At 40.6% G+C, this 24,258-nt stretch overlaps 1 protein-coding gene across 1 annotated transcript in view; it reads left to right on the top strand.

Annotated features, from left to right (window-relative positions):
- Positions 1–3,505: 3,505 nt before the first annotated feature.
- Positions 3,506–24,258, top strand: part of LOC117458054 (uncharacterized) — a 30,214-nt gene continuing 9,461 nt past the window's right edge. The window contains exons 1-4 of the mRNA XM_034098291.2: positions 3,506–3,796; positions 14,846–16,905; positions 17,407–17,709; positions 18,336–18,597. Coding sequence (XP_033954182.2) covers positions 14,862–16,905; positions 17,407–17,709; positions 18,336–18,597 — 2,609 coding nt within the window. The 5' untranslated portion in view covers positions 3,506–3,796; positions 14,846–14,861. The remainder of the gene's footprint in view (positions 3,797–14,845; positions 16,906–17,406; positions 17,710–18,335; positions 18,598–24,258) is intronic.

The following is a 24,258-nucleotide window of genomic DNA, read 5'->3' on the forward strand; positions in this document are numbered from 1 at the left end:
ACCACTTTCATTGTGGCAGTGATGGTGCTGTGTTTCTTTCTGAATCCTGTCTGATGCTTAGACAGGATGTCATTTGTACATAAAAACTCCTTTACCTGTTCACTCACTAGGCGTTCAAGAACCTTAGCCAGAACTGACAATTTCGAGATTGGCCTATAGTTATTTAAAATAGTTGCCTCCCCTCCTTTCAGTAAAGGCAAGACATAAGCAGACTTCCATACTTTTGGAATTGTATTTGTGCTGAGGGAGAGGTTAAAAAGAGAAGTGAGAGGTGGAGCAATAAAATCTGCAGCTATCTTTAAAAAGAAAGGTTCTAAGTTGTCCGGGCCAGCCGGTTTCCTAGGATCTAGCTTAGATAAGGCTTCATGAACAACATCAACAGTAAAAGGGGTAAAACTGAAAGGGTTTTCCAGACCACGTTGTTCAGAGTCACAGACTGTGGTGTTTACAGAAGCAGAGTTAGTGACAGAATCAAATAGAGAACCACAGGACACAAAATGCTCATTAAAGCAATTTAGCATAGTAGCCCTGTCCGATATAGGGCCAGATGCTGTGGTAAGGCACGGAGGTAGCTCATTACGGATCTCACCGGTTGATATCGATTTTATTGCTTTCCAAAATTTCCTAGGATTATTTAGGTTTTCTGTGGTAACTGACAAATAGTACTTCGACTTTGCACTTTTGACATTTGAAGTGAAGCTATTCCTTAGCTGCCTAAAACGCAGCCATTCTATCTCTGAGCCATGAAGGATTGCACTTTTAACACACTTTAAATGTTCTCACTTGCTTGGTTTCAAAACATAACAAATGCTACAATCTGTTCATTGGGGACCATAACATCAATGCTATTTTTCATTGCTGTTGCCGGCCGCTATTGCTCACCTAACCCTACTACTGCTGCACCCCCTGTAATCTCAGATGCACCCCAAAGTCATTTTGTTCCGGGCCTGCAGCTAACCAATCAGAGCAGACTGGGCTCTGGTTTCAGACAGAGGGGGGAAAGAGGTGCTGCAGCACAGGCAGTATGAGAAAAATAAAGAGCTTCTTGAACATTAAAGCATGCAGACATGTCACAGTACAGGCACAAAATACAAATATGAAACCTGAAAATGAGCATTATGTACTCTTTATGCTTCAGTATTTGTTTTTCAGCAATTGCTATGAGTTATTTATCAAGGTATGTGATACAAATTGCCACTTGTCCAGATGGATTACATTGCAGTAGAGGGCGCTAAAAGATGAGGCAATTTAAAGAGCGTGAAAACTATTTTGAAAGTCAAAAAATATATTAATGTTTGTTTTACGTATTAAAGTGACCAGATGCAATCTTTCATTTTGTTCAACAGACGTTTACTTGTTTGCTAGATCTGTTTGAAATGCACTTTGTTGTATCTAACTTTTGTCGATACACCAACTTTTTCACCTCAGTCGAACAATACCAAACTTTTATTTTATTTTGTATGCACATAAACTGTCCAACTGTCAAACACAACATAGCCACCCACCCTTTGAGTGTTCTGCCTGGCCACGGCCTTACTGTCATCTGAACCTGAGCCTCATTAATGTCACAACAGGTGAACCCATGAAAATGTTATACACGCTGCCAACACTTTGATACCGTTTGCCAGCATATACCTATATGACTGTGCGAACTCACAAAAGGTGAAAAATACAAGACACAGATGCACGTCCGAATATTTGATAAACAAACGCAGGTCTATTACCTGATTGGATGGAAACTATGGTGGTGAAACAACATAGGGCTCTTGAGGACAATGCAATTCGGTCTGAGAGAAAAAAATCTGAAAGGGGGATGAATTTTCAGCCAACAGAGAAACCTTTTATATTCGGATATGTGTAACCCCCCTAGTACCGCTACATGTCTCTGCTTTCATCAATGATGCAAGACGTTTTTTCAACCGCTAACATTTGTGTATATGCTGCTTCATGATTTCCCCTGACTATTTCCTGGTCAGCAGGACATCTGTGTGTGGGTGTATGAGTGTGTTGCTGATAAGGTTAAAGGCTGATTAATAGAAAAAAATGGTAAACTGCAGCCCTACAGTAGTAATAAATAAGATTGCAAACTGTTAAGAGTATTTACTCTTACATTTACAAAATAGAAATAGAATATCTTTATGAAAAGTACATATTTCTTTCCCCTTCCTGCAATTTGTTACACAGCTTTATCATTTTAGGGCTTAGGAGTCATGAACAAAATACTCAGACCTTTTAATTTGGCAATAATGTCAGTCCTTTTGAAATGTCACTGTGAAGAGATCATGGGCAAAATGTAATTAGATTATCAAAAGTCTTCATAGCAGAAAAATGAATCCTGGGAGTCTGCCTCACCCGGTACTGCACTTACCTGCACTATATTTATACTTTCACACATGTGTGTATTTAAACTACTGTATCATACCACCAGCCGTTACCTCACATGTCACTATTGACATAACTTCTATGCTTCTTATCTGCATTGTATATCTGTTTGTTATTTGCTCATTATTCTTTACATAACTATTTTGTTGCCCTTCTGGTTGGATGGTAAACTGATATATTATTTATAAATGTAGTGGAATACGAAGTAACATATTTCCCTGTGAGAGCAGTGTAGAAATATAAGACATAGGAAGTAGCATGAAATGGAAATATAACACTCCATCGTCGGTGCCTATTACTGAGCAGAGTTAGTGAATTAAACCCTTAAATGTGTATTGTGTTACGGAATGCCATTTAATTTACTATGCCATAACAAAATATGCAAAGAGATTTGATTTGATTGCCATATTTATTTATTTCCCACGCTTACAGTATTTATTTATCCGTTTAATTAATATTGACAGAAATGTCATTCTTTATTTTGGACGTTATCTTTCCACTAATCAGGTTTAAGGGGACAAAACAGGCCAAACCCTTAAAATGGACCAATAGATGAACACAAAACATGTTTTTTCCTGAAGTGTCCTCCCTCAATTACACATCATTGAAATTGCCTTTGCTGCTGTAACACTACAAATATAAAGTATTATCTAATCGTGTCTGATACTATGACTAAGGAAATAGTTTGACATGTTTTTGAAGCTATCAGACAGAAAGTATTTTTTTTGTAACTATTACTCTACGATTACCATTATTTCAGTTTCAAAATCAAAGTGATATTGATATATGTTTATTAAGGCCTGTATCTATTTAATTAATAGATATATTAATCTATTCAACTAAGTTTCTCTTCCCATTAATTAGAAAATAGACATGTTATGACTGCCTGTAGTAGCCTCATTTCACACCATGTAGGCTATACTTAAGTGTTTGACAATGTTTTTTTTGGGGGGGGCTTGCATATTGTTTAACACCCCCCCCCCCCCCCTATCAGCCCACACGTGCTACGTGCTCGCCCCCCGACCGTCCCGTGCGCTACGCCATTGGTCTGGGATGATGTCATCCACAGCAGAGACAATAGAGCCCCCCCCACGTCAGTGTCTCCTCACACGCGCACCGCAGCTCAGAGTGACACACGCTCCGACGTGACGCCAGCTGAGTGTGCCAAGCACTCCTGATGACATGAATTAATTCATGTGTCCATCTGAACTCCGGCAGAGCTGTGCACCTTCTATCCGAGCCAGCTCTTAATTTATTTTATTTTTGAAATACATGAGCAAGGCAGGGAAGGTGTCACACATCTGGAGCATCCCATCGCTGCGGCTCGTGGGCTACTCGGGCCACTACAGACATGAGGATTTGTCATTCCGCTGCGCATACATGAGGAGAACACTACGGGACTGCCACGCTTGATGTAAGTGATGTTTCTGTTCAGTATCGGTACTTCTAGCAGCGGTTCGCTCCGGTCGGCCTCAGCCTGAGACCCCGTCACGCTCAACGGCTTCACACAGCACTACGTGTTGGTCAGCCTGGGCTCTCAGCACAGATAAAGCGCGTCCTCAATGTCTCCCTGTGTATGTTATTGTACATACGAGTCCGTGAAGACACGCCAGCTGGGAAAGGGCCCTGTCTGTCGCACACATCAGCTTTAGTTCTCGTCATGGTAAAAGGTTTAAAGAATGTGCAGCGAATATGCGATTTAAAATAAAAGATATAACAGAAATTAGCCAGTGCGCCATCTAGCGACTGCAGAGACACTAGACAGGAACTAATAGCTTTTCCATTTCTAATGGCCCGCAGAATAACAACAATGCAGTGGAAGATGGAAATATTAATACCTGGTTTATTTCTGTTTGAGGTAGTGCTGATAAGAGGCAGGGCAGGAGAAATGTGCAGCCTGAGCACATTACTTTAAATCGCAACAGTTAAGCTTTTAGTATCTGTCGATATTGAAAGTTTTCCAGCAGAAACAAAAGGTGGTGAAATTATAAAGATGCCTGGAGATTAAGGATCTCGCATATGAAGGCTCCATTTACATCAAACATACAGTGTGTTAATGGTTAAAGCATACTCATTTGATTTAACAAACATGATGAGACTATGGTAGCTTCATATCACACACACAGAAAATTCACTGCAGTGCATTTGCTGCAAGACTGAGCAGTGTAAGGACAAATACAAATCTCAATTAAACCTGCATTAAACTATATTTTAAATGCCTCTAACATGACACACCTAGTTCAGATGTAGGTTTCCAGGCCTGAATTACAGAGACTGTTGACTCAATGCTTTCATCAATATCAAACTATGGCTGGCCATTTCCGGTGACGGTGTACGGTTTCATGGAACAATAACTACATTTACTCTGATTAAATCTCAGAGTAAACATGGAACATTTTTAATTGAACTGTTCATAATCACACAAAATGCAATGCTCTCATTCAAAGGGATTGCTCAGGGCAGATTAACCCTGAAAATATAACAAGATATTTACGATATTTAAAATATACAGCTAAAGATATCTCTGAATTCAAGAGAAGTCAAGATCTAACACAGTGCCAATGATTTTACAGAAATTAGCTTGAGTGAATTAGCTTTATTGAAGAGACTCAAGGTCCATTTTAAATGATGGCATTGTGTCTTAATAAGTGAATACAAAAGTCAGGATCAAATCTCATTGGAACACTATTATGATGTGTTTCACCTTTAAATATGGCTCATCAATGTAAGGGATTCTCCGTCAGTCAACTAATTGTTTTAGCTTGCATATTCCACCCTTTTTGTGTAAGACTGGTGGCCTATCCTGTTCCTCTGTCTTTTAAACTTATAGTCTTTGATGACTTTGACTAAGAATGAGCAGATAGACAGTTCTGTGGCGCTTAGTGGCGGAAATTAAAATGTTCCCTCAAGCATTTCATTATAGATTCACTCCAACCTTTAATTATGACAACAGCATTACGCACCCCCCCTTCTAAATGCTGATGCTGCAGGCCGGCTCTGATAGCCTCGGGATGTCCTGCTTTGTTGTTTTCATGCATGCTTCCTAGGAGGTTTTCTTTAAAGGATATGAAGATAGTATATTCCAGAGGGGGAATGGAAACACATTGTTTTTTACCACACTGTTACAAATAACAGATGTTGTTTTTTTCCTGTTTAAGTTGAGCAACCTTGTGTCGCAAAAATCATTTCTGGGGCTATTTTTCTGAGATGAAAGGCCTGCAGGGGGAAATGTATTTTGAGGACTAGCTGGAAAGACAAGATCCTGGATTTCTACAGAGCAGCAACTCCTTCCCTGGTTCAGATCAAAATACACTCTGATACAAACATCGATCAAACACTGCCACAGAGCGCACAGTGTGTAATATTAGAGCACGTTTGTTCAGTTGTTGTCGACACCAATTAATCAGAATGTGTTTTTCCTGCCTGTCTGTCTTTTTGAATGCTGTTTGCAAGTTACAGCTTGTCAGAAAATGACAGTTTGGGAGGACATTTGGTGGATGGAAATGTCTTGCCACGAGCTTCATAAAAACATTTTTGGTGGGATTTACAATGTCTGCTGATTACATAGCCATCAATAACCATGACAATGTGCTTTTTTAAGGAGATCATTCTTCAAAGATTTAAAATATATTCAAAGCCTATTACTGTTCTCTGTATCTGTGTGTGACAGAGAGCTCAATCCCAACCAACCACAGAACCTTTCTCCGAGCTGCTTCTGACACTTTCTATTCTTAGTATTCTATTTCAGGATTTAGTATTTTCTTTGGATTCAATTGAACAGCGGTCTTATTCTTTCGCATTACAATGCACCATAACATTGTGCTGGCATTGGGCTTTTTAAATCATTGTGCTGTTAGAGGTGCTCTAACTGATTAGCACTGGTTTGCTATTTGATTAAAATATTAGATTTTTCAATCTCTAAATTTGGGGCACATCCAGGAAATCTGGGCCACCCTGAAAAGATATGGCCCCGCAGCCAAAGTGCAACTGATCCCATTTTATGTAGGCTTATACAAATTAACAATTGCCTAACTCTGGATGTGGGTGGATGGTGATGTATGTCCTAAAAGTCAGGTGTTAAACCAGTTTCACTGAATCGTGGAGGGAAAGAAGAGATAGCTCAATGTTCCCTATCACGCTGCCATTTGATTGGCCGGTTTGTGCAGTTGCTTCTTTCACTTTCTGTCTGCTGACTGTGGAGATTATGTGATGTAATTATTTTGACTTCCCCGCCTGTAGTGGTGTGAGCTCTGATGACACAGTGAAACAAAGCAGATAACGCTGAAAAAACAAATTCACCAATGTGCAGTTTAGCAGTACAGATGTACCAATCGTAGAATAGGATCCAATGGGAGAAAAGACCAGCGTTCTAAATACAAAAAACAAAGCAACATTAAAGAAGGCTAACTCAGCACAAGCCTCATTCTGGTGTGTCATTATTGTACCATTATCATGACAAAACACTCGTATGTGCGCATCTGAGTCAAAAGCAGGTCATCACATGAGCAGGAAATCAAGAGGAAACTAATTTCCCTTTGTCCCACATTATCCATCATTAGTGTATGACTTCAGCCTGATACACTCATGCTGACAGTCATTTTGTGTTGCATACATAGACGGTATATAGGTGGACATAGTCACCGTGGTGCCTCTCATTTGTTTGTTGACTATGGTTTTAAAGCCTCAAAATTGGCATTTTGGCCATCATCATCAAAAACACAAAGAACACTACGGTAAAGTCCTGTCAATCACAAGGTAGCCAAGCCCTAGAGCACACGCTGCTTTTTCTATCTTCTCTTTCACTCTAAATTAGACCATAGTTTACACAAAGAACATCATGCTGTGTTGAAGAGGACTTTAAACTAGCAATTGGAGATCATAAACTCATTAGGAGACTGTTTACTTAGGTACTAAATCAAGTGAAAAGTAAGGTCATCTTTTCATAGACTTCCACACCATTTTTAATATTTGCTACAAGTGGTGTCCCTCAGAACCTGAGGTTGCTGCTTGGTTGAAACTTAGATTTAACCTTATGTCCCACTCCAATGATTGGGTAATTATAAAACACTTCCCCTAGTTTGTACTAATCATCAAATTATTTCCAATCTGTTTAAAACATTTCTTATGAAATTAGATTCAGATCTTAACAGTTTTGGAGTACTATTCTGTCAGAAACAAAAAAATGAATGGCTCGAGTAATGGCTCGAGTTTAAGACATTTGGCGAGGAATATCTCATTTAAATGTGATTTTTCAATCGGTTTGGCAGGTAGCCATCTCTAAAGGGTGCTTTAGTTTAGTAGATACTATTATTCATATAATATTTATGATGGGCAGGAGGAACTCTCTGCCTGCGTCACCTATCTACAACCCATTCTGCTGCAGTACAAATTACCATTTACACCCCGTCTGGAGTTACAAGGGAGACTACGTGCTGCTGGGACACCAGTGTCAGGTCACACTGCAATGGTGTCCAGAGTATTTGTATTCCTTAGAAGTACACTTGTGAATTTGCTAGTAATTTGAACACCCTACAAAGCTTTTGTGGTCAGACGAATACATTTTCAGTGTTAGGCAATACATCAGTCGCTTGTTGGATGTCTGGCTTTATTCCAAATCATGCCCGATTGTTTAAATCCTGATTAGCTTCATCGTGTTCTGCTTCTCTGCAGATCTGAGAATAAGCCTGTTATTTGATATCTGTGCAGACAAAGAAAAGTATGAACGGGACCGCCATTTTCTTTTAGCTACTTTACTCCATAACATGTATAATCATTTGTCATCTTTGGCTTTATGTCAGAGCATTACATCTGCGAGTCTAATGGTGCACACTCCTGAAGAGTATACAACTACCATCATATGAAAACACAAAGGGACAGCTTGCATTTATTATCTCTTTAAGATCCTCATCGATCAAATGGTCTGAGAGTAGAAAGTGGAATCATCACAGCTCACACAGGTTATTCTGAGTCAGCAGGGCAACACAGCTAACCTGATCAGCCTACCAGCACCTCTCTTATATCATCCAAATAATGAAAAACAGAAAATGGTGCTTTAAATCATGTTTTTCTGTTTTATTCTTCAGTGCCTGTTTCATTCCTATGCGTTAGCTGGGAGTCTGCAACTCATGTCACATTTCTGACAGCAGAATATCCATCAACGTACTTGTTTTACACCCCCCGCGGCGGTCCCGTCTGCAGGAACCTGTTCATTGATTTTCAGTCAGACTAGCTGCCGCATGTGGATGTGTAGTTTCATGATCTGTGGCACCAACTGTTTGAACCTCAATGCTGTTAGGAACATCCTGGTGCCTTTCTCCTTCAAGTGCCCATAGCTCTGGCTGTCCATCTGTCAGCTGGTTATGCGTGTGGACCGATACTGTGTATAAAGAGAGAAGTGAAGCGCCTCCCTTTCATTTTGCGGCAAACACGAGAAAATGTGGAGATGTAAAAAACGGCTTGCTCATCAGCCTCTAGTAACATACAACTGATGACTAATCTTCCTGCCATCCACTATCTCAAGACGCCTTGTTACTGTGGCGGAAAAATGATCATGCAGCAGAAGAAGAGATAGTCTAAACCAAAGCATATTTGCGAGGCAGTAATTGAGTTGCACCTCCTCACATCATTTCTTTTTTGTGTAACTCTGGTGCGGTCCGCTCTGCAGCAGCGTGGGTGTTTGGCTGTCAGGTGGCGTTGTGATGAAGGAGCTGCATAAAGCCGGGGCGGGGAGAGGGAACAGGAAGGCCTCCATCGATCTTGCACAGCCAGACGACCATCTGTTCCCAGAAAAAACATCAGCCTCTTCAACAGCTTGTCCCAAAAGCACTCCCTGCAGCTGGAGACGCCCTGAGCGCCATGAATCTACTGTACCTGATGAGATATCATAAGTCATGCACTGTCCTGTATGCCAGGCCCTTACATGTCAACATCAGCATAATGAAGTTATTTTTTATTGTCCTTCAAGTAAAATGACTTCTACCCTGATTGGATTTTGTTTTATGATATGTTTCACAGTTCAGAGTTATCTTGGTGCAGCTTTGGCTCAGGTGTTTTTGAAAGAGTTAAATCAGATGGAAAAACATTAGCATGTGCTCATTTCTCCTCTCTGCCTGTGTCTGTTAAGCTGTTCTATGTTATTCTGCTGGTGGGGTAGCAGTGCGCGAGGGAAGGCGTCATGATCTCCCCAGTATGCTTGTGCCACTCTCGCTAACAGAATCTGAGTTATCTTCTTTTTAAAAGATATTTCTTTTCCTCCTTGCGGGTTTGCGTTCACACTTTCATGCGCTGAATTCTGAAGCAGCTAAAGCGTATCATACCTTTTGCTTTAATATTAATAGACACCTAATCATGCGCATACTTTTGCAGTCCTTGATCCATCCTGCCACTCATCCTAATATAAGTGGGTGTAATGCCTCAGTTTCTCTGAAATGAGCTCATAACTTATTCACACTTTACTGTAAACATCTGAAGTCATATATTTGCCTGGTAGATCTGTTATGCAATCCCACAGACCGAGTTGTCTGATGTATAACACTGCTGCAGTCATGGTACGCAGCTGTGATGCCACGAAGCCATGACACATCCATTTTGCCGACCGAACTGAGCAGTTTGTTTTCTCTGCGGTGAAGGATGCTGCTACCCCAGTGCTGGGATCTGGTCATTTGAGCATTATATTAACAAGGGGGCAATAATGAAAAATGAAACACTTTGTGGTGTTTGGCAATAACACCACAAAGCCGATTGAGGCAGCTCACGTTGGAAAGACAATCACAGCAAACACGCGGGACAGCACGTGTGCTTCCTGGCAGAGCAGGTAGCTTAGACCCTTTTATCAGATTCCATTAGAACAACCAACTGGAGGGATTTCACATGCACACAGTTCATTAAACACCCATTGAATTAACCTCCTAATCAACAGTGCTCACACCATTTTGCAGTTATATTCTCTCAGGTGATTCCTGTTTGCAGCAGTCTGCCAACAAGACATGGTATTCAAAATCTCAACAGTCTTTGCCTGACCTTAAATAAAACACCAGATCAACTGTAACCCTGTAGAAGAAGTACTCAACTCATTTACTTATAAAGGGAACACCACCTAAATAGAATCTTCCAGTATGTGATTTCCATAGCAGAGGAAAGTTTAATCAATATCTGTGAACATGAGTGTTACAAAAAGGGTTGATGAAAAAAACTAGTTATTAAATAAGATGGCTAGAGTCACAACAAATGTATCCTGAGGTGCTTTTATTAACAGCCAAAATGCTGAAAAAACACAAAGTAACAAGGATCTACAGAAAGCAAACCTCAATATATACAGGTCGAGGACTTATAACTGGTACCTCTCTGTTCTACAGCCACAGTCAGACTAACCTCAAAACACAGAGGGTTATATATGTTAAGCCCCTCCCCATAGGACAATCCACTATTTATTCAATTCAATTCAAAACCTTTATTTATCCAGGTAAAATCCCATTGAGATCAATGATCTCTTTTTCAGGGAGACCTGCAGCAGTAGGTTCCACAAGAAGACATAAAAACATAAACAGAACAACAAAAGGACATCATACAGCAAAATGTACAGGGATTACAATTTACATATTGAACCACATGTACAGGTACCAACAGCATCTGATTGTGTAGCATCCAACCGAGCTTTAAAAACATGTAGTGGTACTAGCTTGGTCATTTTCCATTCTCTTTGCAGACTGTTCCAAGTTAGTGGAGCTGCACATCTCAAAGCTTTCTTCCCTAAGACAGTCCGAGCACTTGGCACATTTAATAAAACCACAGCATGCATAAAGAATGCAGCATGTATACCCTTAATTAATGTTATTCTTATCTACAAACATATTCAAAATGTAAGGCAAATTATTTAAACACAATAAATCAAATATGTCAACATATTCTATATGTCTGACCACAGAAGCCTTAAACAATAAAATGTTTACACTTGGAAGAAAATTGCCACCCGTGCCCATGCACTACATGGTATGCTCCAATGAGCACAGGTGTTTACACTGATTGAGTCTCTACTTAAGGCTGCTTCTTTCTGTTGCTCTGTTTGGCCTTCACAACCTTGAAGGAGAGGGTAAGCAGGTTGCTTTGGCACAGCATAGTTGTATATGACTTCAAATGAATCCGTCTTGAACAAACAATGACTTGGGTTTTATTTGATCAATGTCCAGCTAAGTGTTTCCCTCAGTGTGCCTTTTACCATGCCCCTATGCCAACTGTGATGAAGGCTTCTTCTTCACAATGAGCTACTCTCTCTCAAAGCTGGAAACAAGAGAAGTAAGTCTCAAACGTGTGATGTCATCAAGTATAAGGTCTATGACAATCAATGGAGACTGATTTGATTGGATCCACACAATGCTTTACTCATTGTTTAATACCCAAATGAGCTTTTTGCTTTGACGTGAAAACCCGCAAAACCCCTGGCTGCTCATCTGTAACATCTTTTACAGTTCATTGTCTATGAAGAAGTCCCAACCTTTTATATATCCAAACATCTCTAACACCTTTAAGATTGTGGATTTGAGTGAGAGTTTTTTGAGATGACTAATATTTGAGGACCGTCTTAAACCAGAGGAATAACATGTATTTTTAAAATGGGCATTGTTTAAAAATACATCAATGAAAAACTCCTGTATTCCCAATTCTACTTTCACAATTGATAACTGAAATGATACAAGTTCCCCCAACCAGACACTACATATTTATGTATCATAAATTATATTTTCTGATGTCCTAATCTAAACTAGTTAATTATTCTGCCTGTAAAAGCATACTACAATAACAGAGTAAAAAGTACGGATGCAGTCCTAGCACAAGTAGATGCATGCACCAGACAATTAACCATAAAGACATTAGAAGAAATGTCAAAACAAAAGTATTTCTCAGATTAAGATAATCATTGTAATGTTTGTATTTTTTTCCTCATTTAAACATGTTGTACTGACTGTATGCTGCCAACACAGAAAAGTGTACCGTGGCCATAGCGCATCAGATGGTGTAATGCTTTCAGCCTTGTCTTAAACTTATGAGTTATTATGTCAACATGTGGCAGTGCAAATTCAAAAAGGCTCCTCTCTTGTTATTGTGTTTCCCTTCTATCTGTGTGGCCTTTCCTGTCTGCTGGAGCTGTGAGTGAGTGAGTGAAAAGGCCACTAGCCAGCCTGCAGTTTACAGTGTGTGAGAGAAAAGTGATCAGAGTGATAGTGACTTCCACCATGATAAAACTGGGTCAATGTAACCCCCACCCCCTCCACCACAGGCACAGCTGAAAAAGGAAAAAAAGATGAGGATACCATCACCATACTCTGTGCGAGGATGTAAGCACGGGGACACTCCATGGGTCGGTATCTGTGTGTTGTGCTGGGACTGAAGGCATCCCCAGATTATTTTTGACATGTACCGTCACCCCCTGTAGTCAATGGTGTACAGTGTCACGTTATAATCTGTCCCCCTTTATTTCCTCTCTACCCACTTTGTATCTGTCAGCCAGTGTTGTCCTCAGTATCTGTTCCTCCCACAGTCTATGGTTCCTCCCAGTTGTTTTGGTCTTCAACTCCCTGGGAGATTCTCAATAAATAGGGCTAGTCTTTAAACATTTAAATCCACCCTGAAGTTTAATGCAATTACAAGTTTGTTTGTTTGTTTGGTGGCAAAATCCAAACAATGTTATGTGATATTTTGTAGATTGTAACTTTATTTAAATCAGAACATAAACAATTTGTTTTACTTATACTCATGGTATCTTGCCATGCAAATGTGCTGTGTTTGATTTGTATTAGAAACGTCCATCTCCATCCAATGTGATGGAGCTGGAGACAATGGACTATTTGATGTCAACAGTTCACATCAACAAAAGCATGACATTACTGTTTCTCAACAGGGATTAGCATGCTAACATCCTGCCATTCCATTTGTATAGCCACCCTGCAGCCATAGCAGTAGGTCGGCAAAAACTAAATTAAAGCACTTCATCAACCAAACAGCTGTTGGGCGCTGAACATCTCAGATCGATTGTTTTTAGCAGTGTGTGAACCAGGAGGAGGATTTTTTGCATTAACGATAGCAATTTTCCCGCTTAACGTTTGAGAGCAGCTTTATAATGAATGTACCGAATTAATCAAAAAATGTAAAGTCTAAAGTCTTAGTAATTACCTGTTATTAAAGACATTAATCATAAAGGCAAATAATTGTATTACAAAGTGCATATTTATTAACTACATTCAGTTAATCTATTTTTGCTGTGTCATGGTGAGAAAGCTTTCTCTCTAGCGGAGTTATATTATTGTGTGTGTTGCGATCTTCTGTTTATACCAAGGCCTGGACAAAAATGCTCATTTCTAATTGGCCCAAAGGATTTGGTTAATTTAGTTTTTTCCAGAGGCAGGATAAACAGATGGCTGGGAGCAGCAAGCATTTGAGTCCTCCTGCATTAAACAGTCTTCACAGTGAAGAATCCCACTGAGCCAAAAGCTACTTCAGAGAGGCAGTGGGTTGTTTTTAAGTGTAAATGCAGCAATGTAAGACACTGCCACTTTTAAGGGCTTAACTGTATCACAGTAATATTTTAATACAAGATCAGCAAACATGCGCTGTTCAGTTCATGTTGTAAAGTATATTAACCTTCTTTTCCCAACAGCCATGACTTAACTTATTATCTTAGGTGTCTTTTTAAGAAAGGCAACTCAGTGATGAAGGTTGTTGCAGCTCATTTTCAGCTTTCGTGGCAGAGCTTTTAAAAGCGGCAGTGCCATCAGGATTAGCTGGGATTATGTGCTGCTAACAGCAAACAGGTACACACTCTTGCACCTAGTAATGATATTACTGGGAAACGGTACAAATAAAGTAGAGCATTAAAGCCGGGCAAAGGGCCCTGGTATAAGCAGGTTACAGATTTTGATGTGCATGTTGAAATGGATTGGCAAACGTAATGATTTACAGTGTTATCCATTCAAATCAGACATGCACCTCAGTGGGTTTTCTCTTTATATAAATTCTCCTTTCATTTGCGGTAAATGTGAGAGGAAATAATATTGAAATGCAATATTGTTGCCGTTGGTGGTATTTGTTGTGTTTAGTTGTTTTTTGTAGTTATGTGTTTTGCAAAAGACATCCAAGATATGAGGACATTTTGCAAAACACAAACAAATGTGTTGTGGTGGATTTGGGGTTTTACTTTACATTTCACAAATAATTCACTTGTATTCTTTTTACATTCAATTACACAAAAGTGTGATGTACTATATTAATAAAGCACAACTATACTCCAAATTATGCACTCTATTATATTAATATTGAATAGCTGGATGTTTGTTCATTGTTCAGTTTGATCTAAACTGATGGAATGTAAAGTGTACCACATTTCCAGTGTGTATATTATATAAATTGTTGTGAAATACAATCGTTTCCTAATTTTTCTCTTTCTGTTTCTCTCTCCGTCTTCATTGGACAGCTTTGCACAAACCCAGATGCCTCCCCTTCCTCTTGATGAGCGCATAGTGGTCATCCAGCGCCCCAAACACCCAACCCTTTGTGAGGCTTCCCCACAAACCATCCCGCAGCACTCATCTCAAATATCAGCTTCCTCCAATGGACACGCTCCTCATCTCCACCCTTCGCATTCCCATTTCTATCCACCAGCCTGCAAATCTCTGACTCGGGAATGCAAGCGCAGATCCGCTCGTGTGCCCAAATTCAAGATCGATCAACCGGTCGTCCCAGCAGATGTCAGCCACATCCCTAGTCACTGCCATAGCAATGGGACAGTAACTCTCGGCCCACGACTGCCCTCCCACACACATACTATTGATATCAGGGTGACGGTGGACAAAGGAGGACAGGGAGGAGGAAACGGCAACTCTTTAGAGCGCAGCGGAGGTGCAAAGGGGAGCAGAGGACAATGTGCCTCGTCACAGATAGATCAAGGACAATGTGAGAGAAGAACTGGAACAGCAGGGAGGCCAGGTGGTGCCGAACACAAGTCGCAGCAAAGTCGCCACAGTCAGCTGTCAACTTCCCCTGGAAGCATCCTACAATTCGTCCCAGCTCAGGCACAGCAGCGACGGTTCAGGAGTGAGAAGGAGAACACGAGTTTCCCTAACAGAGACCAGGAGTTTCCCTCTCTCGGTCACAAGAAGAGTTCCAAACTGGGAACTGTCCATCAAAGCCACAGTCTGCCCTACCACCAAAGCTCCGTCCCTGTGCCCCATGCTGCCATACTAAACTCCAACTACCCGTCACCCCCTCCCTCCCAACCCACCCATGCCCCAGTCTCCTTTCAGCAAGTCAGCCAGCCGCACCCTTCCCGCACCAAGGACCCCCGCTCTCACCTTCTTCATGGTCTACCCCTCTCCCCCTGCACCTCCAACGCCGGAGGCTTCCCCAGCCCTGACCATACCTGCACAATCGACTGCACCCGCCCATTCAGTTGTGGCTGCTGGAGGTTGGTCAAATGCAGAGGTTGTAAGGGACACACTGCAAGCTGCCAACGAGGGGGAGGAAGCACGTCCACGTCGTTCTCCTGTGTTCAGAATGCTGGAGCAGTGAAGAGAGGAAGCAAAGAAATGGGCCTGAGAAATCTGGGGGGGTGTCTCTCCACCACCTCCACCTCCTCTTCCAACAGCACTGTGTCCGACTGCCGGACAAGCCTGTTCAAACCTTTCCGCTGTGCCTCCTGCTCTGGAGAGGGCGGGAACTTCGAGAGTCCTGCTATCCTTCGCAAAAAACTGGTAGGGGGATGTCTGCCCTGTACCCCGCTGTCCTCTTCGGCCCCTCTCCGGGCGATACAGAGCTGCGTCACAGGCTGCAATCCCAAAGCCTCTCAGACAGGCAGCTCCACCTGCAGCTACTGCAGCAGCGACCCCATAGTGGTGACGTTTAACCCTCGCAGAGGCAAACCCCCGGGGAGAGCAGCTCATCCGGCAGGTGCGTTCCAAGCCGATGACGACGACGACTACAGCGTGCGTACTATCTGGCCTGAAGAACTGGTCAAGAAGATGACCCATTCTAAGGCCCAGAAGAATCACTGTGCCGGGATGGGAGCAGAACTCGGGAACACCTGCGCAACCCAGGCCCAGGACGGTAGCAACGGAAAAGGCCTCGCCACCCTGGACTGTCAAAACCTCCCGGAATACGCGCATTCTCATCTTACAGACCGCGCTGGCCGACGACGTCTTCAGCAGGGGAAAATGGCTGCTTTAGATTTTATGGGCCGCAGGTCAGGACCTAGTTATGACGAAGGGCGGAACTCGCTTAAGAGGCTCCTGAATAAAGCTGAAGATGTAGAAGCTGAGCAAGACGGAGATGCAGCATATCGACGTTCCCCCTCTCCACGCTCCGCCTCACCGCCGTCACCAGTGTCCTTTTCGCCCCCTCCGTCTGCCCCTAGCACACTCATCAAACCGAGGCCCTGGCAGAGAGACAGGGATGGAGGACATTCGCTGCCCACGGCTCACTCGCTTCACCTGGCCCTCAACTCTCTGAACAGAGACCAGGACGAGGAGAACAACAGAAGTAAGAATATCTCACGATTCAAGTGCAAATGGTACAAATTCATAATTGCTATTAAGCAACTCAATCACTGACATACAGTTGGTTCGTGTTGACTGTTATTTAGCAGTTTCCCCCCATTTATGCTGAATATGTCAATCAAAAAATCCCTGTTAATTAGCTTTTTAAGTAAGAGTAGTGCCTGGCTTTGCTAGGAATATGCTGTCATAATTCCGATCCTGTTCCCTCAGCGTGTTAAATATATTGCAGTTCTTTCTGCTGTCGCATCCACATTTGGTAACATCAAGCATCTTTGAAGTTATTTAATTTAAGTCAAAACAAGTGATAATGGCCAGACCTCTTAAAAAAAAAAAAAATACTGCTTGTTAGTGTTCAGACGAATATCACACCTTTCAATGATTGAGTTGGTAACTTTGAGTGTTATTTGTTAGTTTCTCGCCGTATTATTCTTGTCATGACTTGTCTTTGCAGACCACGTTACAAAACCTTCTCTTCTTCCTTCAGTGCACCTTTCTCTACCGCTCTCGTCTTCCTTGCCTGCCTCTCTGTCCGATGAGACCGCGATGAGTCCCGATGCGGAGAATGCGGTGATCAGTGCCATCTTACCCTTCCTGTTTCTGGGGAACGAGAGAGACGCCCAGGACCTGGACCTGCTGCTGCGCCTCAACATCGGCTACGTGGTCAACGTGACCACCCACCTGCCGCTCTACCATGTCAAGTCTGGACTGCGCTACAAGAGGCTGCCTGCCACCGATAACAGCAAGCAAAACCTTCGACAATACTTTGAGGAGGTTTTCGAATTCATCGGCGAGTCCCACGTCCGATTGCATTTGTCTTGTCTTTGAGTCTTTTTCAGTGACAATTTCAAAAAGGAAAAATAATCTAAATTCAATGTGATCATCTTTTCATATCCACAGTTGATATCCTCTCACACTGCGTTAGTAGAGACTCGTCTTCAGACAAGTTACTTTATTGACTGGCAGAACTTTTGTTTAGTGTTAAAAAAGAATTGTGGTGAATAAAATAAAATGGTGAGATTCTACATCAGAAGGAAATGTTCAGCTTGCATTAGCTGTAACTTTCTACAGCAATTATTTGCTGCTAAAGAAACCCAGTTATTAACAGTGCATATAAACAGAATATAAATAAAGCAATCCTTTGGCAAAATGCTACATCACCATTTTGCGATGGATGGTGACTAGACTAGATTTTAGTAGTCAGGGATGTTTTAAATATAGAAACATGCATGGTAACATACTAAATGTTGGTAATTAACTGGCTTAATTACATGTTTTAGGATATATTTCTTATAGGCTTTTTTATCTAAGTTGTACGTTTTAATGAGTAACGATACCTTCTATATTCCCATGCTCACAGTGTTAAGCCGTTTTTTTTTTTAATTGAGCTCATCGCTCTTGTCGTCTCATCCACAGAGGAGGCATATCAGAGTGGACAGGGAGTGTTGGTCCACTGCCAGGCAGGCGTGTCCCGTTCTGCAACCATCGCCATCGCTTACCTTATGAAGCACACCCTCATGACAATGACAGACGCCTACAAATACGTGCGGAGCCGTCGTCCCGTGGTGTCCCCGAATCTCAACTTCATGGGCCAGCTTTTGGAGTTCGAGAGGGACCTCAACTCCGGGGTGACTCCTCGTATCCTGATGCCTAAACTTAGCGGCGTGGAGACTCAGGTGTGAGGCAGGTCAGGGGTCAGGAGCGTGTCCGGTACCTTCAGGTAAAGAAGACATTAAAGTGGAATGGATGAGCATCAAAGAAAAAGTGCAGCACATTGTAGAAGAGAGACATGCTGAGAAATATTACAATTGGGAAATGGTGGCAATTTGTGCACTTTTAATACTGTGATACAAAAGACTGGATGCTACATGTAAGTGGTCATTCTTAGACATGATCATCATCCAGCACACTGTTTATAAGATGACGTGCCAATATTTTGTATAGACCTGACATCAGATATCTCACTTCTTTTTTTCTTCTCCTCCTTTTTGTTCCCGTTGTTTACATTCACAACCACACACAGAAATGCAATTATTTTGTTGGCATTCATCTCAAATGCATGCAAAGCAGGTACGCAAACAAGACCATACTTCATGAACATCACCACTCTAGTTCCCACCACATGTAGCCGAACACAGGTCATAACAATGCACTTTACCTTTGATGCGTGTGTTTCTTTATGACCTACTGAAATGTCACAAATGTTTGGTTCATATAATTGTGTTTTTTTTATATTTGGAAACTGCAATAGAGCGGCATGGACCGAGCAGAAACAAGAGTAGCATTAACCTAGGCAACTTGTAGCAAAATGGAAATGTGTAAATGTATTCCAGTGAAGTGGCCTGTTTGTTAGCAAAGAAAAAGGACTGCAAGATTGAAATGAGGCTGTGCACTCACAGGGTCAGAGTGATGATAAAACACAGTGTTAATATTTGATTGAATACAGGTTATTACACAAAAATATGCTGATCATAAATACATTTACTGCAAAAGCTGAAACCCCAATGCAACAGTACTTCCAGAGGTTTCTGTATGCAGTATTATTGCAGTATATTTGAACGGAGTTGTGGATTGGTTCCTTTTGTCCAGCTGTAGTGATCTGATTTAAAATAACAGACCTTGTCCAACTGTGCAGTATTTATTTTGAGTTTAATTCATTAGAGAATTGCAATATTTTATTTATTATATAACTGGCGTAAAACAGTCCTGTCATGGTGCATGGACAGATATTGCTCTTAATATACAAAGCACATGGTGTTTTAAAATGGTTGGAGTTAACAGATAAGATGCGACATGTAACATCCTGCTTAACTTGTGTGGTCGGGAACATTTAGATTATAGTTTTGGTCAAAACTAAAAGCTGTTATTTTGAAAAGTGTTAATTTTCCTACAGTACCAGAAAAGGCTTTTCAACCAAGTAATAATTTAGAAAGTGTATAGTATTAAGGCTACACCATACCCAAGTCATGAACACTTGAAATGCCAAATCTACTTATTAGTGATTTAAAACCTTTGTGAATGAGTATAATGACATCACTGTTTTTCAGAGATGGTGATGTCTGGTAGCTGATTGGTTGATGTCTGTTACTTCTTTTGTCTTACTGTCCTTACTGAAATCCTTAGCTGTTCCCCCATACGATGCATGACTTTTATTATGAAGCGTGGTTTTATTAGAGTAGGTGGACTCGCTGTGAACTGTATTATAATGGTCGAGGTCTGATTCCCATTCAATACAGATGTATGTACCTTTAGAAGTCCTGTGTATCCAGTCTGCACAGTCAATAGTGTGGTTAAAACACTGAACATAGTTGATGTGAAAGTAGTTAGAAATCTTTGGCAGATTGAGACTTTAGATGCAGGGCTGTGAAAAAGTATGATACAAACTGCAGCTTTTCCTAGCTTCCAGTTAGGAATTCTATACTATATCCATGTATTCACGCCATGTCAAGAATAAGTGAACGGTGGAGTACTGGTGTTGACTGATCTGGTAGCTAAGGATGACAATTGTTTTGCACATTTTCTAAACTGATGCCATATTAACACATTCTTCAAAGATGCTGTAAATATTTAAAGTCATTTAGGACTTAAGAATTTGAAAAAAAAAGTGTTTTGCTAGCATCAATTCTTGTGAAAAAGAGTTCAGGTGTTGTGAGTTGTTCTTATTTTGTATTTATTTGTTTTCTCTTCAGTTAGACAGAGGAAATACATGGTTGTGCAGGATTTGTCACAGATACATTATTGATTAAATCTAACACATTCGATTAAAGAGAAAAGGTCCCACTCATATGTTCATAAAAACCCAAACAAATATAAATCAGTATGTGTATACGTGACTAAATCTAAATGTATACACCTTTTCCAGATTTGAACAAAATGCCCTGTCCCAAGTTTCTACAACCAAAATGCCTTCAGTTTAGCCTTGTGTGTAATCTGGTCCTGCTGTGGTGTCATTATAGATAAGACTTTGTAAAATGACCCTGAATTGTGCTTGTTGGGATTTATTTTCTGTTTAAGTGACTTTGATATAGGCCATATATTTTTCTACAATCAAAACCTCATCATGTTAGGTTAACACAGTTACTGTAATTGTGCTTTTACAGTGTTTTTTTTTAACATGAATCTTTGTTTTGTATGAAAGGCTGTTTGGACAGAATGCCATCTTCCAACTGTGCATTTGCAGTATTACAGTTTCACTGTTATCAGACCTCCGTTACCGTGGGTCAACATACCGTATTCCTGTTTTTACCTCTCGCCTTTATTTCAGCTGGAGAGACTTCAACGTTTCTTCCTCCGGTCTCTCCAGCTATAAGCTCACAGTAGGTGTGTTATTAACCTTGAAGAGGGCCTGTTGCTATTGCTCCTTGATTTTTATACAGACTTTATATGCAAAATGGCTGTTGTAGCAATTCATTCTACCCTGAATGGACTTGCTGTGCAGTCGAGTCAGTGCTGACCTCAGACGCTTGTTCTCGAGAGACACATCTAAGGAAACGTTTTCTCTTTAATTCAAATAAACTGAAGGGCCAGTCTCTCCTTGAGTGTTTGTGTGTGAAGAAAAAAAATCAGTTTGTTTTCTGCTCTCAAAAAGTTGTTAAAGTGTGTATGATAAGGTTTTGAGGACATTGTATATCCGTGCATTGCTTAATTATTCCTGTTTGTACTTTACTGCTCATTTTTAAAACATTATGTACATTCCTGTACCAAATATTGAATTCAAGGATATTAACTCATAGGACTGACGCTGATGAGACGATTCAAGAAAAAGAAAAAAAGCAGATCACCTCCTTCCTTCCTAACGGGGGTAAGAACTCTTCAGGTATGATTATCATAGTAATGCTGTGCTGTTTCACCCCCCCCGCCCGGCCTTCCTCCAGAGACCCAAAAACTCCTGTTATCTATCCAACCTGTGATGCTCTTCCTTTTCATGATGGATTGTTTCTCTTAAGCAAATGTAATATTTTCATATTGTAGTAACTGGTCCTTGTATCTAGACAATGTTTTTACCTTCATGTACCGATTATACTCTTCATAATTCTTCGAGGTGCACTGTGACTAATACAATGCTGCTATATCACAAATACTTTTATTTTGTAAGTCATGTTAGTGGTGAATATCGCTAAAGGTGTTACAAAGTGGGCTCCGATACAGAGGAACCCTTGCTCAAATGTTTTCTTCCAGTTCTTTCCAGGCTTTATTATTGTGCTGCCTCGCTGCAGTGTGTTTAAATCTGTAGCTGTCCCTGAGGGTCTTCCTTTACAAGCATGATAAAAGAAAAGAGAGAGTATAATGTAGCGGTTACAAAAAAAGCCTAACTCATTGCTTCCTGTCAATATAACTGATGTTGCTTTTTCTGCAACCTTTTTGGCAGAATTTGTTGTCAAGGTATTGACCGTAGTTACAGTAGGCCTATACGAGAAAACAACCATAGGAATATTTAATTAGGCTCTGTATGTATGTATGTATGTATTTGACACAATCTAGATGATGTCCTCTGAAGAAATCAGGAGTTGAACATTTAAAAGTGGTTGGGTTTAAACAGGAATCCTGCAACTGAAGCGAGATGCATTTTTGTATCTCATGTTGCTATGTCAAATGTGGCGTTGTTACATGCAGAGTTTAAACTATTTGATAGATGCCATGGCATTTTGTTCATACATTCATCCACCAGAGAATATTTAAATGAATGTAATTCCCCTACTTCTTCTTCATCTAGTAGTGCAATCTGCAAGTCAAAATGGTGTATGACAATACCTGCTAATGCCATTCAAATAAGCCTTAGTGTTTAGTGCTAATTTGCTAATATTAGCATCCTGTTACTAAATTAGGATGTTAAATAAACATGCTAGGCAATTGATCACAGGCATCGGTAGATTAAGATGTAACAAACATGCTAGCACTATCACTGCTAACTAACATGTTAGGCTGCTGACATTAGCATTTAGCTATTCACCGTTTTTCTTAAGCTAGCTAGCATGGCTGTACATAGTCTTTTTTCAGACCTACACACATTCTTAAGACATACAAAAACTTCATTACAGACATATTTTTCTGTCAAGTGAATGTTGCTGCAATGAATAACACACTTGTGATACAAATCTGCATGTTCTCTCGCGCATTTCAGTTGCAAGATTTCAGTTGATTGTAAGCTAAAACTGCTTGTCATTGTTTTTTTTAGCCATTAGCTCACAATACATGTAGTTGATCTCATGATGTGATGTCAAGTAGCCTATAGGCCTACTTATAAAAAAAAATCCATGGGCTACTAGAAATAAGTATTAGGGGTCTTTTTTATTTTGTATATTTGCTTTTAAGGTAAACTACTTAAAGTCAAAGCCTGTGAAACACTTTATTTAGAATTGATTGGATCTAATTGATTTTTGCTAACAAACTATTTGCTTGTGGCTTTAGACACTACCAACTTTGAAAATCTGATGCCGATCTCAGACAAATAAGCCCCAAAAACATACATCTATAACTCATCTTGTAGCACACATAAATATGCAAAACTTCAAGAGGAGCTTTACTTAAAGTAGGCCTACCTTCAAATAATCTAGCAGCCAGTATAAAGATTATAATCTCAAATATACACGGGCCTTAAATGCATCCATATAGAAGAATTAAGTGTATACGTTTAGAGGGCAGTAGCATCTGCAGTTAGAAGGATGTCAAGAAAAGGAGTGTGTGGGAATTGATTATTGGTTTACATGTGAACACACTCTGTTGGCATGACGTCAAACTCCCATTCAGGCAGAACAGTTGTGCAATACATAGACACACTATAGCTTCATAAAGAGGTTTGAGGATCCGCTCTAGACAAATATGTTCTTTCTCTTCCATTTATACATGTTTGACTCACAGCTGCTCTGAGTTATAAGGTTTCTATGTTGGTGACATGACTGATGCTTTCCCCATCAAGTGATTTGACTGTTGTATTGTCTTCTCTTTTGTTGGTTATAGCTGAATATGATAATGTTACCATAATAGCATCCTAAAGTGTGCAGTACAAAACCTGATGGCTGGATTGTGAAGTTGTTCTCTATGTTCATTTCTAGAAAACACACTGGAACTGGCTCTTTCATTAAAAAGAAAAACCTGAGAAAACAATGACTCGTTATGATTTGTGTCTGTGAGTGAGCTGAAAGCTTTGGTGAACTCAATCGTCCAATAAAAAGCAAGCACTGTGATAGGCTGCAGCTCTCTCCCCCCACAGATCGCCAGCACTCTCTGAATGAAGTCAGGAGTGTCTATTTGGAAAGTATTGAGCCGTTACATTGCCATCAATAGAAATGGCCAGTTTCAATTGACGATTCAGAGGATCAACCCACCCCATTCTGCTTCG

The sequence above is a fragment of the Pseudochaenichthys georgianus genome, chromosome 14 (genome assembly GCF_902827115.2).
Source record: "Pseudochaenichthys georgianus chromosome 14, fPseGeo1.2, whole genome shotgun sequence".
In the NCBI taxonomy this organism is placed as follows: domain Eukaryota; kingdom Metazoa; phylum Chordata; class Actinopteri; order Perciformes; family Channichthyidae; genus Pseudochaenichthys; species Pseudochaenichthys georgianus.